This window comes from Arachis hypogaea, chromosome 1, assembly GCF_003086295.3.
Source record: "Arachis hypogaea cultivar Tifrunner chromosome 1, arahy.Tifrunner.gnm2.J5K5, whole genome shotgun sequence".
Classification (NCBI taxonomy): Eukaryota; Viridiplantae; Streptophyta; class Magnoliopsida; order Fabales; family Fabaceae; genus Arachis; species Arachis hypogaea.
Genome location: NC_092036.1, coordinates 97,894,850 through 97,920,229, shown reverse-complemented (window position 1 = coordinate 97,920,229; position 25,380 = coordinate 97,894,850). Strand labels below are relative to the sequence as shown.

The following is a 25,380-nucleotide window of genomic DNA, read 5'->3' as shown; positions in this document are numbered from 1 at the left end:
TGTCTAATGGCATTTCATATTATCATTTAAAAAATATTTGATAACAAAAAAAAAAAGATAAAAATAATTATAAAATAAATTTTTGGCTATTTTTTATCGTTTCTTTAATAACACTATTATCAATTAACGTTGTATAACTCTATAATCAATTATGAAAGAATTGGTCCTAATTTTTCTTTTAATTTATTAAATTATATTAAATATATATTAAAATTATTTATACATATAAATACATATGAAAATAATAAATTAAAATATATATAATTTATTTTAGTACTCACTTGTTATTTTTTTTAATTTAATTGTTATCCCAAAATAAGGTTATTTAAGGAATACCGGGTGAGAGAGATTTGAGCCTCAACAATAGTCAAATACATTCATCATCCGTTTGCTATGGCTTCTTCTAGCTGTCAATAAAATAAGCATTCTCCTTCTACTTCTACTGTGATTTGTTTCTTTAAGATTATTCTTAGACAAGCTCTTCAAAATGAAGAACTTTGTAAGTATTTTTTCGTCATCTCCATCCCCTCTTTTTCTTTTAATCTGTTTATCTTTTGAGATATTATTTAATTAACAAAAAGTTTCTCTCTTTATTCCTCTATATATAATTTTTCTCGTTTATAAACATTTTTTCATAGAACAACACACATGCATGACTTCTTAGCTGCAAATATAGTAATAATAAGCTCTTTCTTGTTATCAGATCATTTTCTATTTACAATAATATAGACTTAATTATAATTAATATTGTAGCAGAAGTACATAAAAAAATAAAAAATACATAAGATGAATGAAAACCTAAAAACATATTCTTACTAAAAAAATTAATTACGATTAAATCTACATTGTTGTTAATGAAAAATGATCTAGGTAATCTTTCGCGGATCTAAGATTAGGAAATATCATAGGATATATTTGATTTGAAAAATTATCATATTCATCATTATTTTTCGTTATGCCTGAGTTCTGATTTTGTCATTACTGAGTTTGTCCCTAACAATTTTTATGTTGGACAATCCCGTCCTTTAACAATTTTTTTATTTCACTCCTAGTCTTTTAACTATGCAAATAATGCTGCAAAATAGTCCTTCAAAATTTGAAATTAGTCTCTCCTTTAAAATAGGTGAAGGATTAATCACTGAAAAATATGGTTCTGGCCTATCAAACCCATTGTATCTTAAGCCTCCAGATAATACTGAATGGAGAGTAGATTGGACTAATCATGATGGTAGAACTTTGTTTAAAAAGGGTTGGAAAGAGTTTGTTGCATATTACTCTCTTGATCCTGCCCATTTGTTATGGTTTGAGTATAATATTGGAACTTCTCACATTGAAGTACACATATTTGATATGAGTTGCCTCCAAATATATTATCTTGCCAATGATCAGATCAAAGAGCAGCTGCCATGCAGTGGTCAACAGCCGATGAGAAGGCCAGAAGAACCAAAAACTAGAGATGTGGATAGCAGTCCCAATACCCAAAACATGACACTTAACGAGGGACGGCAAAAGAAAAGATTGAATGAACCATTGACAAGAGAAGTCCGGGACCAACCAAGGAAAAAACTGAGAGCACTAGTGTCATCTGCTTTCAAAGGTAGACAGTTGGAAAATGACACACAAATCAAGGATGTGGAAAGAAGCTTCAATTCGCACGGTATTAAATCCAAAGAAAAAAACTATGAGATGCCAGTGTCTGTCAATCAAGATTCTAATGGTATGTGTCTCATAATTAGATCATCTTTTTCTTTTGTGGATTCAATCGTTGTTGGTTTTGAGTTACAACTTGCAACTGTCTTTTGTACATTATAGTGGTAGTTTCTGATTCTTTGTTTCCTATGTATAAGGCAAAAGGAATAGAAGAAGAAAAGATTCTGAATCTCCTGTTCGGCCCTGTCCTACAAGACTTGAATCTCTGAAAGAAGCTAAGAAGTTTAAGTGGGAAAAGCCCTCTTTCATCATCAAGATAACGCAGCGGTCTCAAACGAGAGCACCATGTGTAAGTATAGGTTAATACATATATCCATGTTAAAAATTATGTATCATGTGAACTTCCATGTGCTATCATTCTTCCAAACTTTGTGTCTTATTTCTAACCATGATGACATAAATATGATGTGTTGCAGTACTTTTCAACTAAAATTTTCAGAAAGTATTTTGAAAATAACCCCCAAAATGCAAATATAAGGTTTGGAAAGAAGTTGTTCCCTACTAAGTTGATCTGTAGGCCATCATCATGTGATGCCTTTATCTCTGCTGGTTGGAACCTTTTTGCTCGAGCTAGTAAATTACAAGCTGGAGATGATATTTGTTTAAGCTCATCAATAGAAAAGATCTGGTGTTTGATGTTCATATTTGTCGTCGACAACGCCACGGTAAGTCAATTGCTTAGAAATTCTTAAGCCTGTGTTATTCTGTAAAACATTAAGATACCAGTACAACATTAAAAACATAATTAACTTTAAAAATGGAATAAAATTTAGCATTATCCTCATTAAAAAATTATATTTAAAATTAATTGGAGTACATTTTACGCAATTGCTTAGAAATTCTTAAGCCTGTGTTATTCTGTAAAAAATTAAGATACCAGTACAACATTAAAAACATAATTAACCTTAAAAATGGAATAAAATTTAGCATTATCCTCGTTAAAAAATTATATTTAAAATTAATTGGAGTACATTTTACAAATCTTTAATTCTTCCCTTCCTTGAAACATTTATAGCAGCAGAGTTCCAATCTCAAGGAAACTATTGTAGTTTTGGCTAAAAATGCAGTTAGCTTATGAATGCAGTGAGTACGTATTTGGTCCTTAATGTAACCACAATATGTTTATTTGTAAAATAATTATTGTTTATTCTGAAGGTGAATCTTATAGTATCTTTTATTGTGTTGCATAAATTGCCTAACTTATTTTAAAAAATAAAAAATAAAATATTTAAACTTTATTAAATATTATGTATTTACTTTTTTTTAATAAGTTAGCCATAATGTGATATGCATAATGTGAATCTGTTTGCTGGAAAAGAAATTGACTTTTCTACTTGCTGGAAAAGAAATTGACATTCCATGATTTTGGCAGAAAAAAAGTTTGTGTTGTACATTGTCCCTTCTCTTTAAACAGAACATGCATCTCAATTCTTGAGACTTTGATCACGTGATACTCTCGTGAACCTTTCAGATACTAATAGACTATTATAGTTTTGATATTTACATTGTTTTTTATATTTTTTTATGTATTAAAAATATTTTTATTTTCTTTCTTTTTATCAATTTTTTTTATCAAAAATTGTTGAAGGTGTAGTAAGATGATGAAAAAAATAATTAGATGAGAGAGTAAAGAGAAGAAGATGAAAAATGTAATATTCAATTGAAATAATGATCAAAATCACACTTTACACTAATAGTCACACTTGTCTTATATAGTGTATGTTACAGCAAAATTTGTATAATTAAAAATTATCTAACCTATTATTTAGGAGTAAATTGCGCAACTAAATTAGCTTCTACTATTTATCAGTGAATGTCTATTTCCTATTTATCAATTAATTTTTTCACTAGATAACACCCTCCTTCAAGTTAAGAGTGTGAAAATTTACCAATCCTAACTTGCCATACAATGTAATTTACCAATCTTAACTTGCCATACAATGTATGAAATGTAGCTGGGGCTAATGGCTTCGTTAAAATGTCTGCAACCTGATCGGTTGCGAAGAGATTACAGCAAATAAATGAGACCCTCCATGAACTTGTCTCGAACGAGATGTCAGTCAGTTTCAATGTATTTAGTTCTCTCGTGAAAGACGGGGTTGGAAGCGATATGAATGGAAGCGATATGAATGGAAGTGATATGAATGGCTGATTGTCTATCACAATAGGTGCTGATAGGCCTGGTGAGAGGCATCCCAAGGTCCTTCATAAGAAAACTTATTCAAATTACTTCCTTGGTGGCAGCAGCAAGAGTGCGATATTCAGTCTTAGCTGAGCGACATGCCGCAGTAACTTGCTTCTTACTTTTCCAAGAGACTAAAGCACTGCCGACATAGAAGCAATAAGCAAAAATAGAATCGTCTTGAATCTGGGCATGCAGCCCAGTCAGAGTCAGTAAACCCAGTGACACAAAGGTTTGAATCAACAGGAAAAAATATGGCTGTGGCACGAGAGCCCTTGATGTATCTTAATAGTCTGTGAGCTGCAGTGAGCATTAGTAAGGTGATCCAAATATTGACTTAGCGTGCTAATTGCAAAGCTAATGTCTGGCTGTGTATTAGCCAAATAGAATAGTTTGCCAATCAGTGTTCAAAATTCACCAGAGTCAGTCAATATGGTGTCATCATCCTTGCTTAACTTGTTGCTATAATCCATAGGAGTCGTGGATGGTTTACAATTCTCAAAACCTACATCCCGAAACAAATCTAAAGCATACTTTCTTTGATAAAGCATGATACCTTTCTTAGACCGAGCCACTTCCATACCAATGAAAAACTTCAAGTCCCCTATGTCCTTTATCCTGAACCGATCATCCAAAGTAGCTTTAATAGCACTGATCTCATTTAAATCATTACCAGTTAAGACTAAATCGTTAACATAAACCAAGACTATAGTGAAACCAAAAGCAGATCTCTTGGCAAACAAACTATAATCTTACTTGGACTACACATAACCAATTTTAATCTTCTTGCCATGTAGAAGGGAAGTGAGCTTCCAAGTTTGCCATTGTTCAAGTGTGGTAAGTTCATCTTTGATGGCTTTGATCCAGCAAGATTGAGTTATGGCGTCACTATAGTGCTTGGGTTCAATATTTGAGGAGATAGCCAAAAAAAATGCAGTATGAGATGTAGAAAATTTTTCATATGACAAATAGTTAGATATTGGATACCTTTTATGGTGTGAAGTTGGAGATTGATCAGTGGTGGTGTTTAAACATTGATAGTCCCTCAAGTGAGACGGAGGCCTTCTGATTCTTGAGGATTTTTTATGCACATGGTGTTGTTGGAGATGTTGCACAGTCTGTGGTGTGGGAGATTGTGTTACATTGTGATTTTTAGAAGGTGGTGTTGTGTGTTGATCATGTGAAATAGGTGTTGATTGTATTTCATGTTAATTGTGTTGAGATAGTGTTGTGTATCTCGGGGGTGTGTGTGGATTTAAGATTGAATGCAATTTGTGGTGAATATATATCATAGGTAAAAGGATCAATGCATGAGTGAGGAGAGTGAGTTGTTTGATTATTATTGTTGGGTGCATTACTGAACAAAAATAAGAAAAATGATTTTCATAAAAGGAAACATTCCTGGAAGTGAATATTTCCCTAGACTTTAAGTCAATGAGGAGGTATCCTTTAATATCCTCCCTGTATCCTAGAAACACACACTTCCTGGATCGGGGTCCAACTTTTTTCGACTAGCATGAATAATATTTGCATATGCTAAGCACCCGAATACCTTTAAGTGTGAAATGGTCGGCAGTGTGTCATATAAAAGCTGATAAATGGATGAATTTTTAAGAAAATGTGATGGCAATCTATTCAAGATGTGAACAGCATGACCAATGGCAAAATGCCAAAAATATTTGGGTACATTTGATTGAAATATAATTGCTCTTGTAATGGTAAGTATGTGTTGATGTTTTCTCTCAACAATACCATTTTGTCGAGGAGTTTCAACACGACTTTTGGTACAAAATTTTAGTTTCGTGAAAGAAAGATTGCATTAAAAATTTGGTCTTATTATCTGTTTTTATACATTGAACTTGTTTGCCAAACTGAATTTTAGCAAAATTCACAAAGAATTTGACAAAATGAGCTGTGTCAGACTTATGCTTCATGAAGAAAATCCAGGTAAATATGGTTTTATCATCTACAATAGTTAAAAAATATTTGTGACCACTAATAGATGGAATAGACAAAGGGCCCCAAATATCCATATGAATCAATTCAAACGGAGGTATTGAAATATTATTGCTATTCGAAAAAGGTAATTTTCTTTGCTTAGCCATGTGACATGAATCACAGGGTTGTACATCAGTGTTACAACAAATGAAATCATTTTTTTTTTCATTTCTTTTAATTTATATAAAGGAATATCGCCTAATCTATAGTGCCACAGGTGTGTGTTGAAAATGTTGAGAATTGACACAATTGTGCAGACCTTTATTGTATCATGTGCAATTTCAGATTTCATTGTCCCTCCCTTCAAGGTATAAAGACCACCACAGACATCAACTGCTCCAATCATCTTCTTCGATTGTAAATCTTGTATCTTACATTTATCATCAGTAAAACTCATTTTACATTGCAAATTATTTGTGGCTTTGGATACTGAAATCAACTTGAAATTAAAGGAGAGAATGTATAATACGTTGGTGAGATAGAGTTCATTTGAAAATTTGATAGTCCCTGCTGTATTGCTAATGGTTTGGGCACCATTAGGCAATTGAATGATGACAGAAGCTATCTTAAAATGAGTTTGAAAATTGTCAAGAGAGTAAGATGTATGAGGTGTAGCCCCTGTATCTAACACCCAAGAACCATGTTTTGATGCAGAAATATTTAAGGCCAGTATATTAGATTTGAAATGCATGATGTGCACTAAGCTACCTGGAAAAGGAGCTTGTTGTATGGTTGTGAGTTAGTTAGCATTATTGATCTGCTTTGTATCTTGCTTACTGATCAAAGCCAACAAGGCTTATTTTTGCTCGTGAGTAAAGTCAAAGTTCAAAGTTTCATTTCCTTTCATACAACGAGAGCCAACTGAGTGCTCAATAAGACTTTCCTCAGTGCCAATTTGGGCTAAATTCACTGCACCTACTCGTCCAATACTATATTTTTGTTTCAAATGGGGAGGCAAACCGTGTTTTTTGTAGCACACATCAACAGTGCGACCACTTTTTCCACAGTAAGAATATTGCATTCTGCCTCGTCCGATTTGTCCCCTTCCACCAGCTTGGAATCTATAGCCTTTACCTCTCCCTCTCCCTCTGCTTTGCGAAGCTTCAACAGTGTTTGAGAAATTGGTAGAGTAGGTAAGAATTTTGAGTTCAGAAGTATCTTCCAAGACTTGGCTCTGGCTTTCTTATTGAGTTAAGAAGGAAAAAACTGTCTTCGCTTGAGGTAGAGGTTCTATCAACATTATTTGAGATCTAACATTTGCATATTGGTCATTCAATCCCCTAAGAAATCTTGTCACATGGTCTTCTGATATGAACTTTCTCATTTTGCCTAGTCCGCATTTGCATCGGTTTCCACACTCGCATGAAGGTATTGGTCTAAAATTGTCCAGTTCTTCCCATAACGCCTTTAATTTTGTGAAATATTGAGTTACATTCATTTCTCCATGTCTAGTTGCATACAATTCTTTTTGAATCTCGGCTATATGAAATTTATCCCCTTGATAATACCTATGCTTCAGGTCATCCCATAAATCATAGGCAATGTTATTCCAAATTACACTTTGAGAAATTTCAGAGCATAAAGAAAGATTTATCCAAGCCAAAATATAAGTATTGCGTATCTATCCTACAAAGCAAACAAAGGATCGGCTCTTTCAGATTTTTCTAAGCTTCCATTGATAAACCCTATCTTATTTTTGGATTTCAATGCTAATATCATAGCCTTGCTCCAATTATTATAGTTCTTTCCATCAAGAATTATGGAGGTAAGAGAAATACCAGGTATTTCGGATGGGTGAAGGTAGTAGGGGCTTGACGGATCCTGACTCGGATTGTCGTTGTTCTTGTTGAGGTGAGCTTGAATCGACGAGATCTGACTTAAGAAAGATGCGATTCCTTGAGGATCCAAGTTTTGGAGAGAACTTGCTCGATCGGGATCTAGATTTCCACTGGAATTGGAAGATTGTTGATGGGAATTCATCATTGAGCTTCGAATATCGCACTATGGTAAATTCGAATTCTTAAGCTTTTCTCTTTCTTTTCCTCAATCTCTGCTTCAACTGCAATCACCTCTTTGGTTCCACACTCACCGCACCATATTGAAGGTGCAGCAAGGTGATGCAAAAAAATAATTAGATGAGAGAGCAGAGAGAAGATGAGAAAATGAATTCAATTGAAATAATTATCAAAATCACACTTTACACTAACAGTCACACTTGTCTTATATAGTGGTTGTTACAGCAAAATTTGCATAATTAAAAATGATCTAACCTAGTACTTAGTAGTAAATTACACAATTAAATTAGCTTTTACTACTTATCAGCAATTTACAAAACTAAATTATGCCTAACTACCTAATTTACTATACTGCATAATAAGAATGTCTATTTTCTAACTGTCAATTAATTTTTTCACTAGATAACAAAAATACATATAATATTTATGTCTCCTCACAAATCTCTCATCCCATGGCACTGGCTTCAAACCTTCCACTTTTGTTGTAAACCGATTATCTCGTTGGACCTGTCACAAAAATGAATAAAAATACATCTAAAAAATTTTGGTATCACAAAAATATACACAAGACTAACCATAGCATTCACCTATTCTAAATCTGATAAAAGTTTGTAGATCCAATTAAAGAACAACAATAAAAAATTATTGTTTATTTTAAACTCTAATATGGTTACTTTGTTTATAAAAAGTTATTGGTTAATATTACTTGAGCTTTACACTTCATCTCAATAGGTAAAAGTTCAAGTGTGGAATGTTTTTTTAACTAGTGGTATCCAGTATGATTTCTTTCAGGTTCTATCGAATCCAATATCACCTGGAAAAAAAGGTATAGTTCTAGTTTTGAGGTTATGTTTTTCGGGCAATTATGTTTGCCAAGCAGACAGACGAAGTCAGCACTAAAAATTAGTCTAAGTTCTGGTCAGTTTGGGTAACTGTGCCCTACTAGATGGAGGTTCTGAATGAGAATCCGCTAGCTAGTTTTCTAGAAAGAAGCACTCTGCCGTTATTTTATTTATAAAATAACTATTTTAAATTCTGATCCTCATTTCACCTGTTGATTAATGGCTGTCTACTGTCCATAAATTCAAGTCTGAGTTCTGATCAGTTTAGGTGATTGTGCCCCAATAGGTGAGAGTCTTGAATGAATCCCCTGACTAGCTTCTTAGAAAGAAGCACCCAACCGTTACTTTATTTATAAAATAACTATTTTAAATTTTGATCTTCATTCTACCTACTGATTAATGACTGTCTGTTGTCTATAAATCAAAGTCAATTTAGGTGATTGTGCCCCAATAGATAGGGTCTTGAATGAATCTGCTAGCTAATTTTTTAGAAGGAAGCACTTCGCCGTTATTTTATTAATAAAATAACTATTGTTTATCAGAAATATATAGATCTAATTAAAAGACAAAAATAAAAAATTATTGTTTATTCTGAACTTTGACTTTGTTTATAAGAAGCTATTACTCATTATGAACTCTAATACGTCATTTTATTTATAAAAAAGATTATTGTTTATTATAAACTCTGATACATCACTTTGTTTACTTCTAGCCAAAATAAAAGTAAAAAAAAGAGTTAGTGAATGACTTAATTTTAAAAAATTAGTGTATATTTTTATTTTAGTTTTTATTTTTGAAATTTTTTATTTTAAATTAATTAAAAAGTTAATAAAATATTATACATATTTTCTATTATCATTCTATTAATAAATTATAGAAAAGTATATGGAACCAACTCTTAATCAGCCAAAAATGGAACAACTTAACTAATTATAATTATATTAATAATTAATTTTAAATTTTTAAATTCAAAATTTAAAAAATTTTAAATTGATTAAGTAAACCTAATTAAAACCTATAAAAACATTCCTCTTCTCTCATACATTAACCTACCTACCTCTAACAACCATATACACAGACCTCCTTCTCTCACCGCAGAAACCAAACCGGAATGAATCATTCTCTTCAAGTCTTCATTAAAGAAAGAAAAAGTTCAAATTTCTATGATGACAGAATCAACTTCTCAAAAATTAGATACGGGAACACCTTCAATTGCTTTCCTTACAACTAAAATGAAAGGTGAATTGGGATTAATTGTTTATCCTTTTTATTTTCCTCTAGGTATTCGATTAATAGTCAGTCTGACATACTATTGACCATGCTGTCTGACTTTGGTCTTTCTCTACAAAATACACATACAGCAGGGAATTCTGGATTTTCCTGTTGAACTCAAACAGGGTTCAGAGCAGGCATTTAAATGGGCTGGTAGCCTCCAAGCATCCAAACAAGTTTCAGAGTCCAAACCCCACCACGTGTTTTACAAAATATCACTTCAGCCGTTCCCTCTTGGCTTGTATCATAATCGCCCACTGCAATGATGCCTGGTAGTTACACAGAAACAAAAAATGTTACTTTCGAAAAAATTATAGAATTATAAAAAAACATTCATTTAATAGGAAAAAAATCCTAATACTTAACAAAAGAAATATCTAGTTATATTTTGGCAAAAATAATTAGATATCTATAAAATTAAAAAAAAATAAATTTCTTAAAAAAATAGAAACATTCACATTTGCAATACAAAAAAATTCGAAAAATATATAAAAGAACATCCATTCGATATGAAAAAGAAACATTCCGATACTTAGCAGAAGAAACATCCATATATATTAACTTATTTTGATTAAGATAAATTATAGAGTAAATTATATATTATAGAGTAAATGTCTTTTTTGGTCCATAACTATTTGTCTGATGGACTTTTCACCCCCTAAGAAATCTAAAAACTCAAATCGGTTCCTACATACATTCTAGTCCTTGATTAGGGCCGAAAAGACCATTTACTCAAAGTAGATAGGAACTGAAACGTATAATAGGAACCGATTTGGGTTTTTAGATTTTTTAGGAGATGAGAAGTCCATCGGACAAATAGTTAAAAATTGAAAAAAACATTTATTTTAAATAGTATTTTACTCTTTTTTGTACTCATGACCCATTAATAAATTATAAGTCATAACACATAAATACACATTTTTAACATATTTTATTTATTTTATATATAACATTACAAGGCAAACTAATATTAATTTTTCTTGTTGAAAGAAAAAAAATGAATACGTTATGAAAAAAATATGAAAACTCACATGTTACTGTTTTTAAATAAAATTGTTAAATTGAAAATTATTAAATAATAAAATTGTTAAATTGAAAATTGTTAAATAATGTAATATTTTAATTAAATTATTATTTAATAATTTTTATTATTAATTTGATATAAAGATAATTGTAGGCGAATATTTACTTATATAAAATACAACATTAAGATAACAATTCAGATCAAGACCACTGACAAATTCTAACAAAATATTTTAGATTTTATTTTGGGCCTGTTATACATACAAGTCTTAGAAGTTGACACAAACCCAACAAAATACACGTGCATTACTCCTACGTTCAAGAGTAAATATACGCATGTTATTCAACCACTTCCTATTCCTAAAGTGCGCTACTGCATTATGAACGACTCTTCTTCTTCCTGCGTGAAAACGAGTTTTTAGCCAAATTTGTTTGATCTCCCTCGTGCGTTTTCTATTCGCTTTTTCATTCGTTGTTTTACCTGTTTTATCACTGGTATTCTTGCTTCATTTTTTTTTATTTTTATGGTTTCTGAAATCAAGTTTTGAAATCGTTTTGAAGATAATGGAACTTCAGAAATACACCCAAACGATTACAGAAATACACATAAAGGATTACAGAAATACACCAAAACGGTTACAGGAATTCACCCAAACAATTATAGGAATACACCCAAAGGATTAAAGAAATACACCCAAAGAATTACAAAAATACACCAAAAAATTTAAGAAATACACTCAAAATTCATTGAAGTAGCATAATTCAGAACTCTTTCTCTTTCTCCTCCTCATCTTCTGCTCCTTCTTCTTCTTCCTTTTCTTATTTCATATTCTCATAATTTTTTTTAGAAGAAAAAAATCAAACAAAGAAGAAAAAATTTAAAAAATCAAAAGAAGAACGAGGAAAAACACGACGATGAAGATGAAACAGTTCAAAAACGATTTCAGAGTTTGATGTCAAAAAACAATGTCGAGAATAATGAAAAAAGAAAACACAGAAAAAAGCATGTAAATGAAAAAGAAGAAAGAGAAGATAAGAAATTCGAAAAAGAAATCCGAATCTTTTCAAAAATTAAAAATCTGTTAGAGACGTGTTGCATATACCATGTAATATCAGTTAGAGGACTTGTAAAACTTGTATAGCAGAATCATAGAGATTAATTCTTTTATTTTATAGTAACATAAAATTTTAATAACTAAAATATATAAATAAATTTCTTAATTGGCTAAGAATTATATAATCTACGTATTTTATCTCATAAAAATAACAAAACATAATTCTTATTGTACTTGTCATCGTATGATCATATCATCAGACTGATAATCAATCTCTGGTTTTTTCCTCATAAGAAATGATGACGTAGAGTGATGCTTAAAAGATAGAAGCGAAGACCCAAGACCGAAGACAAAGAATGAATATTGATAGAGAATTCCACCGTAAAAGAAAACGAATCAATTTTGCGTAGGTAAACGTTTCGGTCTCTCTCTCTCTCTCTAACGAGCGTGTGCACTAAGGAACCTCTCGCTTCTCTCTGCACATTGCTGACTCACTCCATAGTCTCCACATTCATTCACAGGTTAACTAACTTTCAATCTTCACTCTCTCTCTCGCTGCAGCTGCAAGATAATACGACAAAGACGTGGAACCCTCAAATTCCCGTACATTTTTTGATCAACCCTTTTACTCTCTGAGTAGAAGGGTAACCCCAAAGCCCAAAGGTGTAAGCTTTTCTGCTTCTATTCGTCACGCAATGCCGGACGGAGAATCCTCTTCCGCCACGTCATCGCCGGAGCTGGAGCCCCATTTAAGCGTCGCTGAATACTTGCTGCAGAACCTTAGTCTCTCTGAAGTCAAAGATCATGACGACCAAGCTGTTCAGAAAGACCCCAGAAAAATTGCCAGAAGGTAAGTGTCTTTGGTTTGTTATTGTTTTGGAGATATCATTATCGTCATAATCATCATTGTTATTCCAAGGACCAAGGTTAAGCCATGATGGAATCTTACGGTATTTCATAGTGATGTTAGCTGTGCAAGTGGTTTATTATGTGTTTGGTTAGTGAGAAATGGAGTATACAAAGTAAAGAAACTTATTGGGCGTTTCTAGATTCTTTGCATTGGGGCTATACCAGCTAGTATTATTTTTGACAAAGACTGCAAATTTTTCGATCTATCAAAATTTTCAACTCAGCATTTGTGTTTCTTTGATGTTGCGGAACAATGATTAAGCCTAAAGAATGTTGCTGATTTATAAATTTTATTGCAAGTATGGGGAGTTTGCTCATCTTTCTGATTCCATGTGCCTTCTGGAACCCTTGGAATCTTACTGTTTTTGTTTTGCTCTTTCGGAAGGTACCAGTTGGAGCTGTGCAAAAAAGCATTAGAAGAAAATATAATTGTATATTTGGGGACTGGTTGTGGGAAGACCCACATTGCTGTGCTGCTTATGCATGCGATGGGTCATTTGATAAGGAAGCCCCAGAAAAATATATGTATTTTTCTTGCCCCTACTGTGGCGCTTGTTCATCAGGTGATCTTCTTTACCTGTTGCTCAATTCAACATTATCTTTTTATTTGTTTATGGAGATCCAGAAAATTATTTTTATTTCCAAATCAACCTTTAACTAATCTGAGCATGCTTTGGTTCATCATTGCCATTTATTCTAATCTGATCATGTTTTTGTTTATCATTACCAATTATTCATTCATTTCTTCTGAAGTCATTTTTTTCAATAATCTATAGCAAGCGAAGGTTATAGAAGACTCTACTGATTTTAAGGTTGGGACTTTCTGTGGGAGCTCCAAGCGCTTGAAACGTCATCATGATTGGGAGCAGGAAATTGGACAGTATGAGGTGACAGTTGACAAATGGCAATGCTAGTTAAAATTAAATCACGTACAAGTAAAATTTTCCTATTGTATTATTGCACTATTGTATATGCAGGCATGTTGCAGCAACTTTGACCAAGGGGTGTTGAAAGAAAGTTGGAGATTAAAAAAAAAAAAAAGAATTAAACTTGATACATGGAAAAGTTGAATAAATCTAATCCCATTTTTAATCTGATGGGTTTTCTTTCTTCTGAAATTATAAGCTTTTTTTCCTTCTCACTCTTCAGGTTCTTGTCATGACCCCCCAGATATTATTGCACAACTTATCTCATTGTTCCATTAGGATGGACATGATTTCACTTTTGATATTTGATGAATGTCATCATGCTCAAGCCAAAAGCTCCCATCCTTATGCAGAAATCATGAAAGTATGTTATGCTTGTGCTCAAGTTCACTGAACTCAACATTAATTTTTGTATAACATCTTTCTGCTTCTATATCTTTTTTTCTTTAACAGTTCAGAATTTGATATTTTGGTAGGTCTTCTACAAAAATAGTTTCAAAAGTGTTCCCCGTATTTTCGGCATGACTGCTTCCCCAGTTGTAGGAAAAGGTAAACATCCCTAAACTTGTTTACGTCAGTGGACCAATTTGATGATTATTTTTTAACATGAGATTGTTATTGTCAATATCTTGGTCTTCACATATATTTCTGTGAAGTGTGCATGCTGTGTCCCATGTATAACACATGGACACACTATCAAATTGGTGTTCATGCTTTCTAATTTGCTTTCACTGTTTTTCCTTCTGTGATATCAATATGCTGTCATATCATAAGATTATTTATTCATGCTTATTTCCCGTCCTTGTACATTATTAAAGGGTATGTATGCATGTTTCTTAGACATTGCAACTTTGCTAGATACCATCAGTGCACTTTTTCCCATTTTCTGAATATGTGTATTCTTTTTCAGGGGCTTCCAATGAAGCAAATCTATCAAAAAGCATCAATAGTCTTGAACAAATACTTGATGCTAAGGTGGGCTATATACAGTACAATATGTCAAATTACTTAAAACTTTTGGTCATCACTTTTAAAGATAGTCTTGAATTGCCTACTTGTGCTGGTCTCAGATGCTGGGTGCTGTTGCTAATATCTAGTTATTTGGATCTCATTTATAGGTATACTCAGTTGAAGACAGGGAATTGCAATCTTTTGTGACCAATGCAACAATTTCTGTATATCATTATAGCTCAGTTGCAAATGGAACAGATAGCTTGTATACAACTTACCATGCAGATCTTGATCTGATCAAATATCAGGTACACTTTTGACATGGGTCTTAAGACAATTAGATAAACAAGCTTCATCAACACTGCTTTATTTTGTGCGAGCAGTGCATAGCAAGCCTCGGTAGGAATGTAGAAGATCACCAGAAACGGGTGAACACAAAAAAACTTCTAAACAGGATACATGAGAATGTTGTTTTCTGTCTGAGGAATATTGGCATTTGGGGAGGACTGCAAGTAAGACTCTTGTATTATATCTTAAGCCCTCATGTAATCATTTGAATGGAAAATGATTATTCAATATTATCTTTAAATAATAGTATATAATGTACCATAGGCAAAAAATGTATTGTCACCATTTGTTCCCATTTGATGGTATGCCTTACCACCTGACAAATAATTAATAAAAAGTATGCCTGCAATATGCTGTGGGATTCTTCTTGTAGAGTTAAGGTTACATAATTTTAACAAAATTCTCAACTCTAAATAGATTCATGAAGAAATACCTGTCAAATAACCAAATAAAAAAACTATGCCTGCTCTTCTGAATTTTGTTCCTTGAAGACGATGGCCTAGCACTGATTATTGCGAGTGAAGTTAGATATGCTTTTCAACGATAAGGGGAAGTTCTTTGGTTTTAATCTCATTTATAATCTATCTTAGCTTACCATTGTTGATATTTTGTTCAATTATTATTTATGTATACTTTTTCTCTTCTCTAATATTCCTGTTAACCTTCTAAGGCTAGTCATATTCTTTTGAGGGGCGATCGTTCCGAGAGGCATGAATTAGTGGAGGCAGAAGGAAATTCAAGTGATGACTCTGTGTGTGATAAATATCTATCTCAGGCAGCTGAACTCTTTAACTCACGTCTGAAAGGTATTTAAACATTGCTTGATATATTTTCAATAGTATCACTGCTGTTACCGAGGTCTTCTGACTTCCACTACTGAATCCTTACAATGTTGCACGTGCTTTTTCCATTTTACGATATATTAGGTTATTGTTTATCTGCCAATGAACGATCTCGTTATAATTTTTTTTAAAGATATGTTTAAAACAGTATTCCTGCATTTTAAAATATGTTCCTTGTGAAAAAGCTGTTATTTGTTTTGTATATCTGTAGGTGACGGTGTATCTGATTTATCTTCTATGGAAATAATGAGAGAGCCCTTTTTCTCATCAAAACTTTTGCGCCTCGTTCAGATACTGTCCTCCTTTAGGTTGGCAATCAAGTCTCTCTCTCAAATCTCAAGTTTTGATAAAATTGTGTTTAGAGTATTCCTTTCAGATGTGTATTATATAGCATGTGCCACATTTATATACGACTTCTCATGGATCGGTTATGAATCTTATATATGGACAAAATTTGCTATGATATTTTGATTTCTTGATGCAACAGAACCAGAAACATATAGTCGATTGCAAGATCCATGTCATTTATATATAAATTCCCCTCGCTTGGTTATGGTCTTATTTATATGGTCAATATTGCTGTGATGTTTTGATTTCAGGATGCAACAGAACCCAAAATGTATCATTTTTGTTAATAGAATCGTGACTGCAAGATCCCTGTCATACATACTTAAGAAGATGAAACTTCTAACACAATGGAGGAGTGATTTTCTAGTAGGAGTCCATGCTGGATTGAAGAGTATGTCACGCAAGACCATGAACATCATTGTTGAGAAGTTTCGCTCTGGTGAGGTAAATATTGGGTTTCACTCATTAGTTTTAAATATGTTATGTGAGCTCTGAAAAAGTCTGCAGGATTTTGTATACTTAGTTAGAAGTTCTGAGTTCTCAGTAATGTAATGGTGTGGCAAAACTGTGTAATCATTTGTTTTTATAAAGTAAATACTCTTCGATTTTACTGTTACTGACGCTCATTTGACAATAAGCACATTGAGAAAAATGGCAATGCCTTTTATATTGGAAACTATGAGAAAGCTTGAAGCTGCTGTGATTTCTTTGAAAAATATTTCACTTAAACTAAAATGCTGCTGCATGTGGGATCAAGAATTTTGTTGTTGAAGCTGCCTTGTGACGAGTGGTGCTCAAAAGGGAACAAAATAATTATGATGATGGCTTAAATATGTTAATATTGCATAGCTTGTCAAAGAGTTTAGTGATAACTAGTAATATGCATATCTGGCTTATGCTATTAACAGTTGAATCTATTGGTTGCAACAAAAGTGGGTGAAGAAGGACTTGACATTCAAACTTGTTGCCTTGTCATACGGTTTGATCTTCCTGAAACTGTTGCCAGCTTTATACAGTCAAGAGGCCGTGCACGTATGCCTCAGTCAGAATATGCATTTTTGGTGGACAGGTAGCTTACCAGCAATACATTCTAAATTTAAATGTAATCCATTGGTTTAACTAATTTTGTATCTCATTACTACAGTGACAATAAGAAGGATCTCGATTTAATTGATGGTTTTGAGAAAGATGAATGCCGCATGAATATGGAAATTGCTGACCGTACATCAACTGAGACATACATAATCCCTGAGGAAAGAATATTCAGAGTAGATTCGTCTGGTGCTTCTGTCAGTTCTGGATATAGTATTTCATTACTTCACCAGTATTGTTCAAAGCTTCCACATGATGAGTATGTACTTATTTTAAGTTGGGCCTTTGTATGATATAGCCAGGACATTCATGGAACAACTCTCTGATATTTTAAGACATTATCTATCTTTTCAGGTACTTTGACCCCAAGCCAAGCTTTTATTACTTTGATGAAAAAGATGGGATAGTCTGCCACATAATATTTCCATCCAATGCACCAATACACTTAATTGTCAGTTCACCACAGTTGTCTATGGAAGCTTCCAAAAAGGATGCTTGCCTGAAAGCAATTCAAGAACTGTATGAAAAAGGTTCGTTAAGTGATTGTCTTTTGCCAAAGCAAGAGACCACAGAGCCAGAGGAGAAGGATTCAAGCCCATCTAATACAGATGGTTGTGAAGGTCAAACTTTTGCTGTGCTCCATCATTTTGTTTAATTGTCTGGTTTTGTGTTGCCAAAAATGTACTTCATAGATTACCTGTCAATGAAGCTATTAACTAGATTGACAATTTTGACATGCTAGTCATTTTCAGGCTATTTCAATTCTTCATTGTCTGTCTTTGGTAATTATTATTGTATGTTGTGTATTCCTATTGCTTAAACATTTTAGCTTCAATCCATTGTCAATTTAGAAACTTATTTATTATTATCCAATCTTTTAAAATATTTTGACCACTTCAGCCATTGTTAGCATGGTCAATCTTTTTTTTGGGTATGTTGCAACAAGTAATTGGAACTTGGAATATAGTAAGAAATTTAAATTGATAGTGGATCAAAATTACATCTGTCTTAGTCTTATATAAGCTTTGTTTGACACCATTTTGCTGCTTGTCTATGTTTTGGGTGTGTTTGTGTCAGATCTTAAGTGTCATATGCTTACAACATGCATTTATAGAGAGCCAACTAAAGTTGATCTTTCTTTTTTTTCTCTCCATTCTAGCATGGAAAAGCATAATGTGGACGAGGGCAAAATTCGAAAAAAGATAAAATACAGAAATTTTGAATATTCTAAAACAATTTTAAATTATGAATGAATAAAAACACAGGCAGGTGTGAAGCTTCTATGGCATATATATGCATATACACCATGTTTATTTTCCTAGTTATCAACTTATAATTCTAAAAATCTTTAAATATCATTCTGTTGTATTTCACTTTTTCCCCCTTTTTTGCAGATGACAAGTCAAGAGGAGAATTACATCAGATGTTAGTTCCTTCTCCCTTTAGAAAGTCTTGGATAAACGAAGAGAAAATTGTTCATCTCAACTCATACTACATAAAATTTCGCCCCTTTCCAGAGGATAGGGTTTACAAAAAGTTTGGTCTATTCATCATGACATGTCTTCCAGCAGAGGCTGAGAAACTGGAACTTGATCTTCATCTTGCTCATGGTAGATCTGTTAAATCAACATTTGTTCCATTTGGAGTTGTAGAATTCGACAAAGATGAGGTAAATGCCATTTTATTTTGTGTTAAGCAAAAAAAAAAAAAAAGAATTTTAAGTTTATGCTTCGACTCTTCCTCTTGCAGATTAAGATGGCTGAACATTTTCAAGAGATGTTCCTTAAAACTATTCTTGACCGATCAGAATTTGTTTCTGATCTTGTAACCCTGGGTAAAGGTGCTGAATCTCACAATGATTCATCAACCTTCTACCTTATGCTTCCAGTTGTATTGCAAGAATATGAAAATATTATGACTGTGGATTGGAAGACTGTGAGAAGATGCCTTTGTTCACCAATTTTCAAGTCTCCACCAGATGCTGTGGACCAAAAGCCTTGTCCTTCTGATTCATCACTTCAACTTGCCAATGGTAAAAGAAGCATAAGAGATGTTGAAAATAGTTTGGTATATGCCACACACAAAAAGCTCTTCTATTTTGTCACAAATGTGAACCATGAAAAGAATGGATTAAGTCCCAGTAAAGATTCAGGCACTTCAAGCTATGCGGATGACTTACTTGAAAAGTAGGTACCTATTTATTATTGGTTCATCCTTTATTTTTTCTTTTTGTACCCGAAATTCATGATTACTGGTAATACCATTTATATTTGTTGGATACGTTTTTAAACGGATACTCTTTTTTTTTTTTCTAAATACTTGAAAGCACTGAAACCTGAGAAATGGATACTTCTAAATGTTTATTTAAGTTGGGATTTAATATATTGTACTTAATATCTTTGACAAGAACCTTTCAATGTTGGTATCAGGTTTAGTATTCATCTCAAACACCCAGAACAGCGACTGCTGCATGCAAAACCAGTTTTCAATCTGCACAACCTGCTGCATAATCGGAAGTATGAGGATACAGGTACCTTGTTGGATACTACTCTGCTGGTGGCTAAAATTTGTTGTAGTATTTTGATTGGGTTTATGACATTATATAGCTAAAATACTATCAAAATACCTCCTGTCCTGGGAACAGTCTGAATAAAGTCACTTACACTGATACAAGGATGTCGAAACAAATAACTGGATGAAGAAGGGTGTTTTACCTCTGTGAGGCAAATAACTATATAGCATCGAAGCAGAGTGTGATTTGTCAATTTTCTATTTGTTAATTTTGTTACATCAATATCACATCAGCATCTAGCCACATTTACTTAATTAGGAGAGAGTAGGCGTATTGATTTTTTTTTATTTAAAAAATTCTTAGCTTCATAACCTGAAATGTTTAGAACCCTGATAATCCTATTTCTTCAGCCACCATAATGTATTTACATAATATTATAATTTGATAATTAATATTCTATATCTCCAATCTATCACCAGCTATGCTATTGTTGCAGTCATCGCTTCCTAGAACTACAGTCAAGGTTGTTTCACGGGTTTTAGATGAATTATGCTTAAGAACCTTCTTATCATCATTTTCCACTATGATTCTTGATTTGCCACACATAGGCTACCTTTTTTTTCTTCATTTAGTGATTTCGAGAACTGGTTGACCAAAAACCATAAGCCATTGAGGATGAGATTCCTTTTAACTTTCCATCATTTTAAATCTTAAGTAACTTTAATTAGTTATCTTAGATTATTGATGACTTTGTTTTTGCAATGCCGATACTTGTCCCAATAGGAGGACTATATCTAATATCTCATATTGTCTCTTCCCATTGATGGTAGGGAGAGAAGGATCATGATGACATGCCTGGGCATTTTTAAGAATTTCTTATTGACTGTGAACTTTATGTCTTGATTTTGAATTTTTTGTCTTCGGACTCTTCTCTCATGATTGTAATTTTAAATATCAATAACAGAGCCACAGGAGCTGGAGGAGTTCTTTGTTGATTTGCCTCCTGAGCTTTGCGAACTGAAAGTTGTGGGTTTTTCGAAGGATATGGGTAGTTCCATATCTTTGCTACCCTCAGTTATGCATCGTCTTGGAAACTTACTGGTTGCTATTGAACTCAAGCAAATGCTGTCTCGATTCTTCCCAGAGGCAGCTGAAATTAACTCCCATACAGTAAGGCCAGAGATACTTTTTATAGATATATAAGTACTATATTCTATTTCCTTCATTTGTTGTTGTTCTTGTACTGTGTGGAAGAATGTTGTGGTTTAGAGTTACTAACAGTTGTGACAACTACTAGATTCTTGAAGCTCTCACAACTGAGAAGTGTCAGGAACGGTTTTCGCTTGAAAGACTAGAAGTGCTTGGAGATGCTTTTCTCAAATTTGCTGTTGCACGCCATTTTTTCCTCACATATGACAGTCTTCATGAAGGAGACCTTACTGCAAGGCGTTCTAATGTTGTAAATAATTCCAATTTGTATAAGTTGGCTCTTAAACGCAATTTGCAGGTGAAGTTACACTTTCAAGTTTCAACTGACATATTCAGTACCTATATAGCAAAATTGATTATTTTGGTCTCTCCTTTCTTTTGAATTTATATGATATACAGGGCAACTAATTTTGGTCACTAGCTGTGTTGTCAAATAATTTAATATATATGCTAAAATTGGCTTGTAGATAAAAGACATGCTTTGTGGGATTTGGATCTTCCTAATTTTTCTCTTTGATGACATCAAACCTTTGTTTAACAGAGAAGACAGCCACTTATAATATATAACTCTGATAGCTTGTTTTATACTAAATCTGAAAGAAATTCTTATATCTTCCACGGAAAAGATGACCATACTTGGAAGTACTAACAAGGATATATGGTCCTGAAAAATTGTAGAAAGTCTGAAAGGGTGAAAATATAGAAACTAACAGAAGGCTTGTAACTTTGCTTTTCATGTGTGTTCTATCTTGATAGAAGCTTTAGAATTCTTACTTTTGTTACCAACTTATCTCTACCTTCCTGCCTTATAATCCCAGGTCTATATACGTGATCAGGCGTTTGATCCCTGTCAATTCTACGCATTTGGCCGTCCTTGCCCAATAGTTTGCAACAATGAAATGGAAGAAAGTATACACTCATGTTTAAATTCTGTTAAGGAGCAAGGAAGCTCAACTGAAATCCAGTGCAATAAAAATCACCACTGGCTATATAGAAAAACAATTGCTGATGCAGTTGAAGCTTTGGTTGGAGCATTTATAGTTGACAGTGGCTTTAAAGCTGCAATTGCATTTCTTACGTGGCTTGGCATACAAGTTGGTTTTGAAGCCTCACAATTGATTAATGTTTGCCGAGGAAGTGTTGGCTATATTCCTCTCTCTGCTGATGTAAACATTCTTTCCCTCGAAGATAAGTTGGGATATCACTTCATTCATAAGGGTCTGCTTCTTCAGGCATTTGTGCATCCTTCTTACAATAAGCATGGAGGAGGTTGCTACCAGGCAAGGCTCCTTTACTGTTGACCCCAATGTCTCAGTTCTGATAGGAACTATTTCTGTACTCTATAAATCTGAGAACTCCAATAAGACACTGATTATTTATCTGTTGTAACCTGACATTTCTTTTTTGCAGCGACTGGAGTTTCTTGGAGATGCTGTGCTGGATTTTTTGATTACTTCATACCTGTACTCAGCTTATCCCAAGCTAAAGCCTGGTCAATTGACGGATTTGAGATCGTTGTCTGTTAACAATAAGGCATTTGCCTGTGTTGCTGTGGATCGCAGTTTTGATAAATTTCTTTTATGTGATTCTAGCAACCTTTCTGAGGCAGTAAAAAAGTATGTGGACTATATTAGAAGACCTTTATCAAGTAATGTCAATGAAGGGCCGAAATGTCCAAAGGTACTAAGATCCATTTACATTTACTAATATGCATTATATTTCTTTTGCAATTACTGATCTAAGATGAAACTTCTAAAGTACTATACTTGAAACTTACTTTGGAATTTTTTTTGGTCTATAGAGGTTAGCTATTATTTTTCAAATTCTTTTTGGGTATTCAAATATTCAATTGGAACCCCTAACAGTGTATTGATTGATTATGCCAAGTTGTTATTGCATTTTTGGTTCTATGGTTTGGGTTATGGTCTTATGGACATGAGTAAACTCCTTTAAATGTTCAAATCAACAGTTCAAAAGGATGTTGTAGATATGTATTACTTCTTAATTATGCATAAATTATAATTTGTCTAAAATAACCTTTTTGGTTGTTTCAGGCTTTGGGTGACTTGGTGGAATCTTGTGTTGGTGCTATTCTTCTTGATTCAGGGTTCAATTTGTACAAAGTTTGGGAAATAATGACTTCATTCTTGGATCCAATCATGAAATTCTCATCTAACTTGCAGCTTAGTCCCAAGAGGGATCTGCAAGAACTATGCCAATCTCATAATTTGGACTTGCAACTCCAACCATCAAAATTGACTAAAATGTTTTCAGTTGAAGCAAAAGTGATTGTGAATGGTACATGTCAAACAGCAGTGGCAACCGGGCAAAGTAAAAAAGAGGCTACTAGAATTGCTTCACAGAAACTATTTTCAGAGCTAAAGGTAAAAATAGTATAGAGGGTCTGATTGGCTTCCATTTCTGGTGGCAAGTTCTGTCATAATGAGTTTCTTCATCATGTATTGGGTTAAAAAACTGTTACACTTTTAATAAGCATAATTATAGGTTGTGATGTATCAAAACAGCAAGAGAGATGCATTTTACTTTCCTCAGCAACAACTATAAATTGTTTATATTTACTATGGTCAGTGTTACTGGGTTTGGAACTTTGGATGTACAGGCTCAAGGCTGGAGACCAAGGTCAAAACCTTTGGAAGAAGTTTTAAAATCTACCTTTAAGGGGGAAGCAAAACTTATTGGCTATAATGAAACTCCCATTGATGTAACAGCAATTAATTCCATTGAGCACGTGATGGTTAATGGGAACTTAAGTAGCAACTCAAACCCGATAATTCGCCCCCTCCGTGAGGTGATTGGTATAAAACCTGTTGACCAAAAGGTTCAACATTCTTCTAAGGGACAGCCTAGTGGAACTTATGATAATCGTGATTGTGCCGGTGATTTATCGAGGACAGGTAATATAAAAACCGTACTTATGTCTTAAGATGCCAAATATTGTAGCTGGTGCCATTTGCTGTTAATCCCAAATAATTTTTCATTGTTCATTTAAAGGAACCGCAAGATCACGATTGTATGAATTCTGTACTGCTTCTTGCTGGAAACCACCGACATTTGAGTGCTGCTATGAAGGGGGACCAGATCACATGAAGTTGTGAGTACCTCATTAATTTATTCAATCTTTTAGTTACATATACTATTCTACCCAGATTTTGCTGCCTGAATTGGTTAAGTGCTTATAATAACCTCCTTGTCTCAATTGATAGATTCACATACAAGGTGACCTTGGACATAGAAGAATCCCCAGATGTGATTTATGAATTCATTGGGGAACCAAAACCGAAGAAGAAAGACGCAGCAGAGTCCGCGGCTGAGGGTGTGTTTTGGTACCTGGAACGCACAGGTTACCTGCCTAATAAGCGTAACTAAACGTCTATTAGTCTAGATACACATTATTACGAATATGCTTATGATTGATCATCAAAACGATTAGGTCATTCCAAAATCCTGAATGAGACACGGCCTACTCTGTTGTTGGTCAAAAAGGAACTTATGAGTGAGGGTGTGTTTTGGTACCTGGAACACGCAGGTTACCTGCCTAATAAGCGTAACTGAACCGACTCATAAGTTCCTTTTTGACCAACAACAGAGTAGGCCGTGTCTCATTCAGGATTTTGGAATGACCTAATCGTTTTGATGATCAATCAATCATAAGCATATTCGTAATAATGTGTATCTAGACTAATAGAGGTTTAGTGATTTGTTGCCAAGAGGAAAATTTAAGGATATTGTATAGTATTACTTCACTTGTGCAGCTGTGTCTAGGCAGTGTACTTGGTAATGGTATCAGTGTTAAGTGGATCATGAATTTGAAATGTAAATATTTGTGATTTGAATCTTGTGTTAATTTGTTTTCCCTAAATGATGACGCTATCGTGTGGTGTTGCTGTATGGATGCAAGTTGAGGTTCAATCGACTTGAAATCAATTTGGTGTGAATATCAAAATCTTTCAAACCTTAAATTTGACATTCACTTGTTTATTTTATTTATATTTTTTTTAATGTAAGAGCTCTTGATGTTTGAAGTTATATAGTTTGATTGGTTAATACTATATAGACTTTAAGTTTACGACAACTTTCTTTTAGAAATTTATTAGCGTAAAATTTCTTTTACTAATCTATTATATA

General features: G+C 33.4%; 2 protein-coding genes across 2 annotated transcripts; both read left to right on the top strand.

The window, feature by feature from the left end:
• Positions 1–352: 352 nt before the first annotated feature.
• Positions 353–5,127, top strand: LOC140174171 (uncharacterized). Its single transcript, XM_072198591.1, has 5 exons — positions 353–499; positions 1,390–1,717; positions 1,848–1,999; positions 2,127–2,375; positions 3,666–5,127. The coding sequence occupies exons 1-5, from the start codon at positions 488–490 to the stop codon at positions 3,729–3,731; spliced, it is 807 nt and encodes a 268-aa protein (XP_072054692.1). The 5' UTR covers positions 353–487; the 3' UTR covers positions 3,732–5,127.
• Positions 5,128–7,878: 2,751 nt separating this feature from the next.
• On the top strand, positions 7,879–25,114 carry LOC112701056 (dicer-like protein 4). The gene is made up of 28 exons (XM_072198579.1): positions 7,879–7,896; positions 12,392–12,507; positions 12,659–12,947; positions 13,392–13,569; positions 13,783–13,893; positions 14,156–14,296; positions 14,409–14,481; positions 14,843–14,907; positions 15,051–15,191; positions 15,267–15,395; positions 15,902–16,037; positions 16,285–16,381; positions 16,673–16,865; positions 17,330–17,490; positions 17,566–17,772; positions 17,868–18,133; positions 18,908–19,182; positions 19,263–19,699; positions 19,943–20,043; positions 20,990–21,195; positions 21,323–21,532; positions 22,053–22,514; positions 22,645–22,914; positions 23,289–23,618; positions 23,855–24,149; positions 24,247–24,346; positions 24,459–24,611; positions 24,922–25,114. The coding sequence occupies exons 3-28, from the start codon at positions 12,793–12,795 to the stop codon at positions 24,935–24,937; spliced, it is 4,908 nt and encodes a 1,635-aa protein (XP_072054680.1). The 5' UTR covers positions 7,879–7,896; positions 12,392–12,507; positions 12,659–12,792; the 3' UTR covers positions 24,938–25,114.
• Positions 25,115–25,380: the final 266 nt, after the last annotated feature.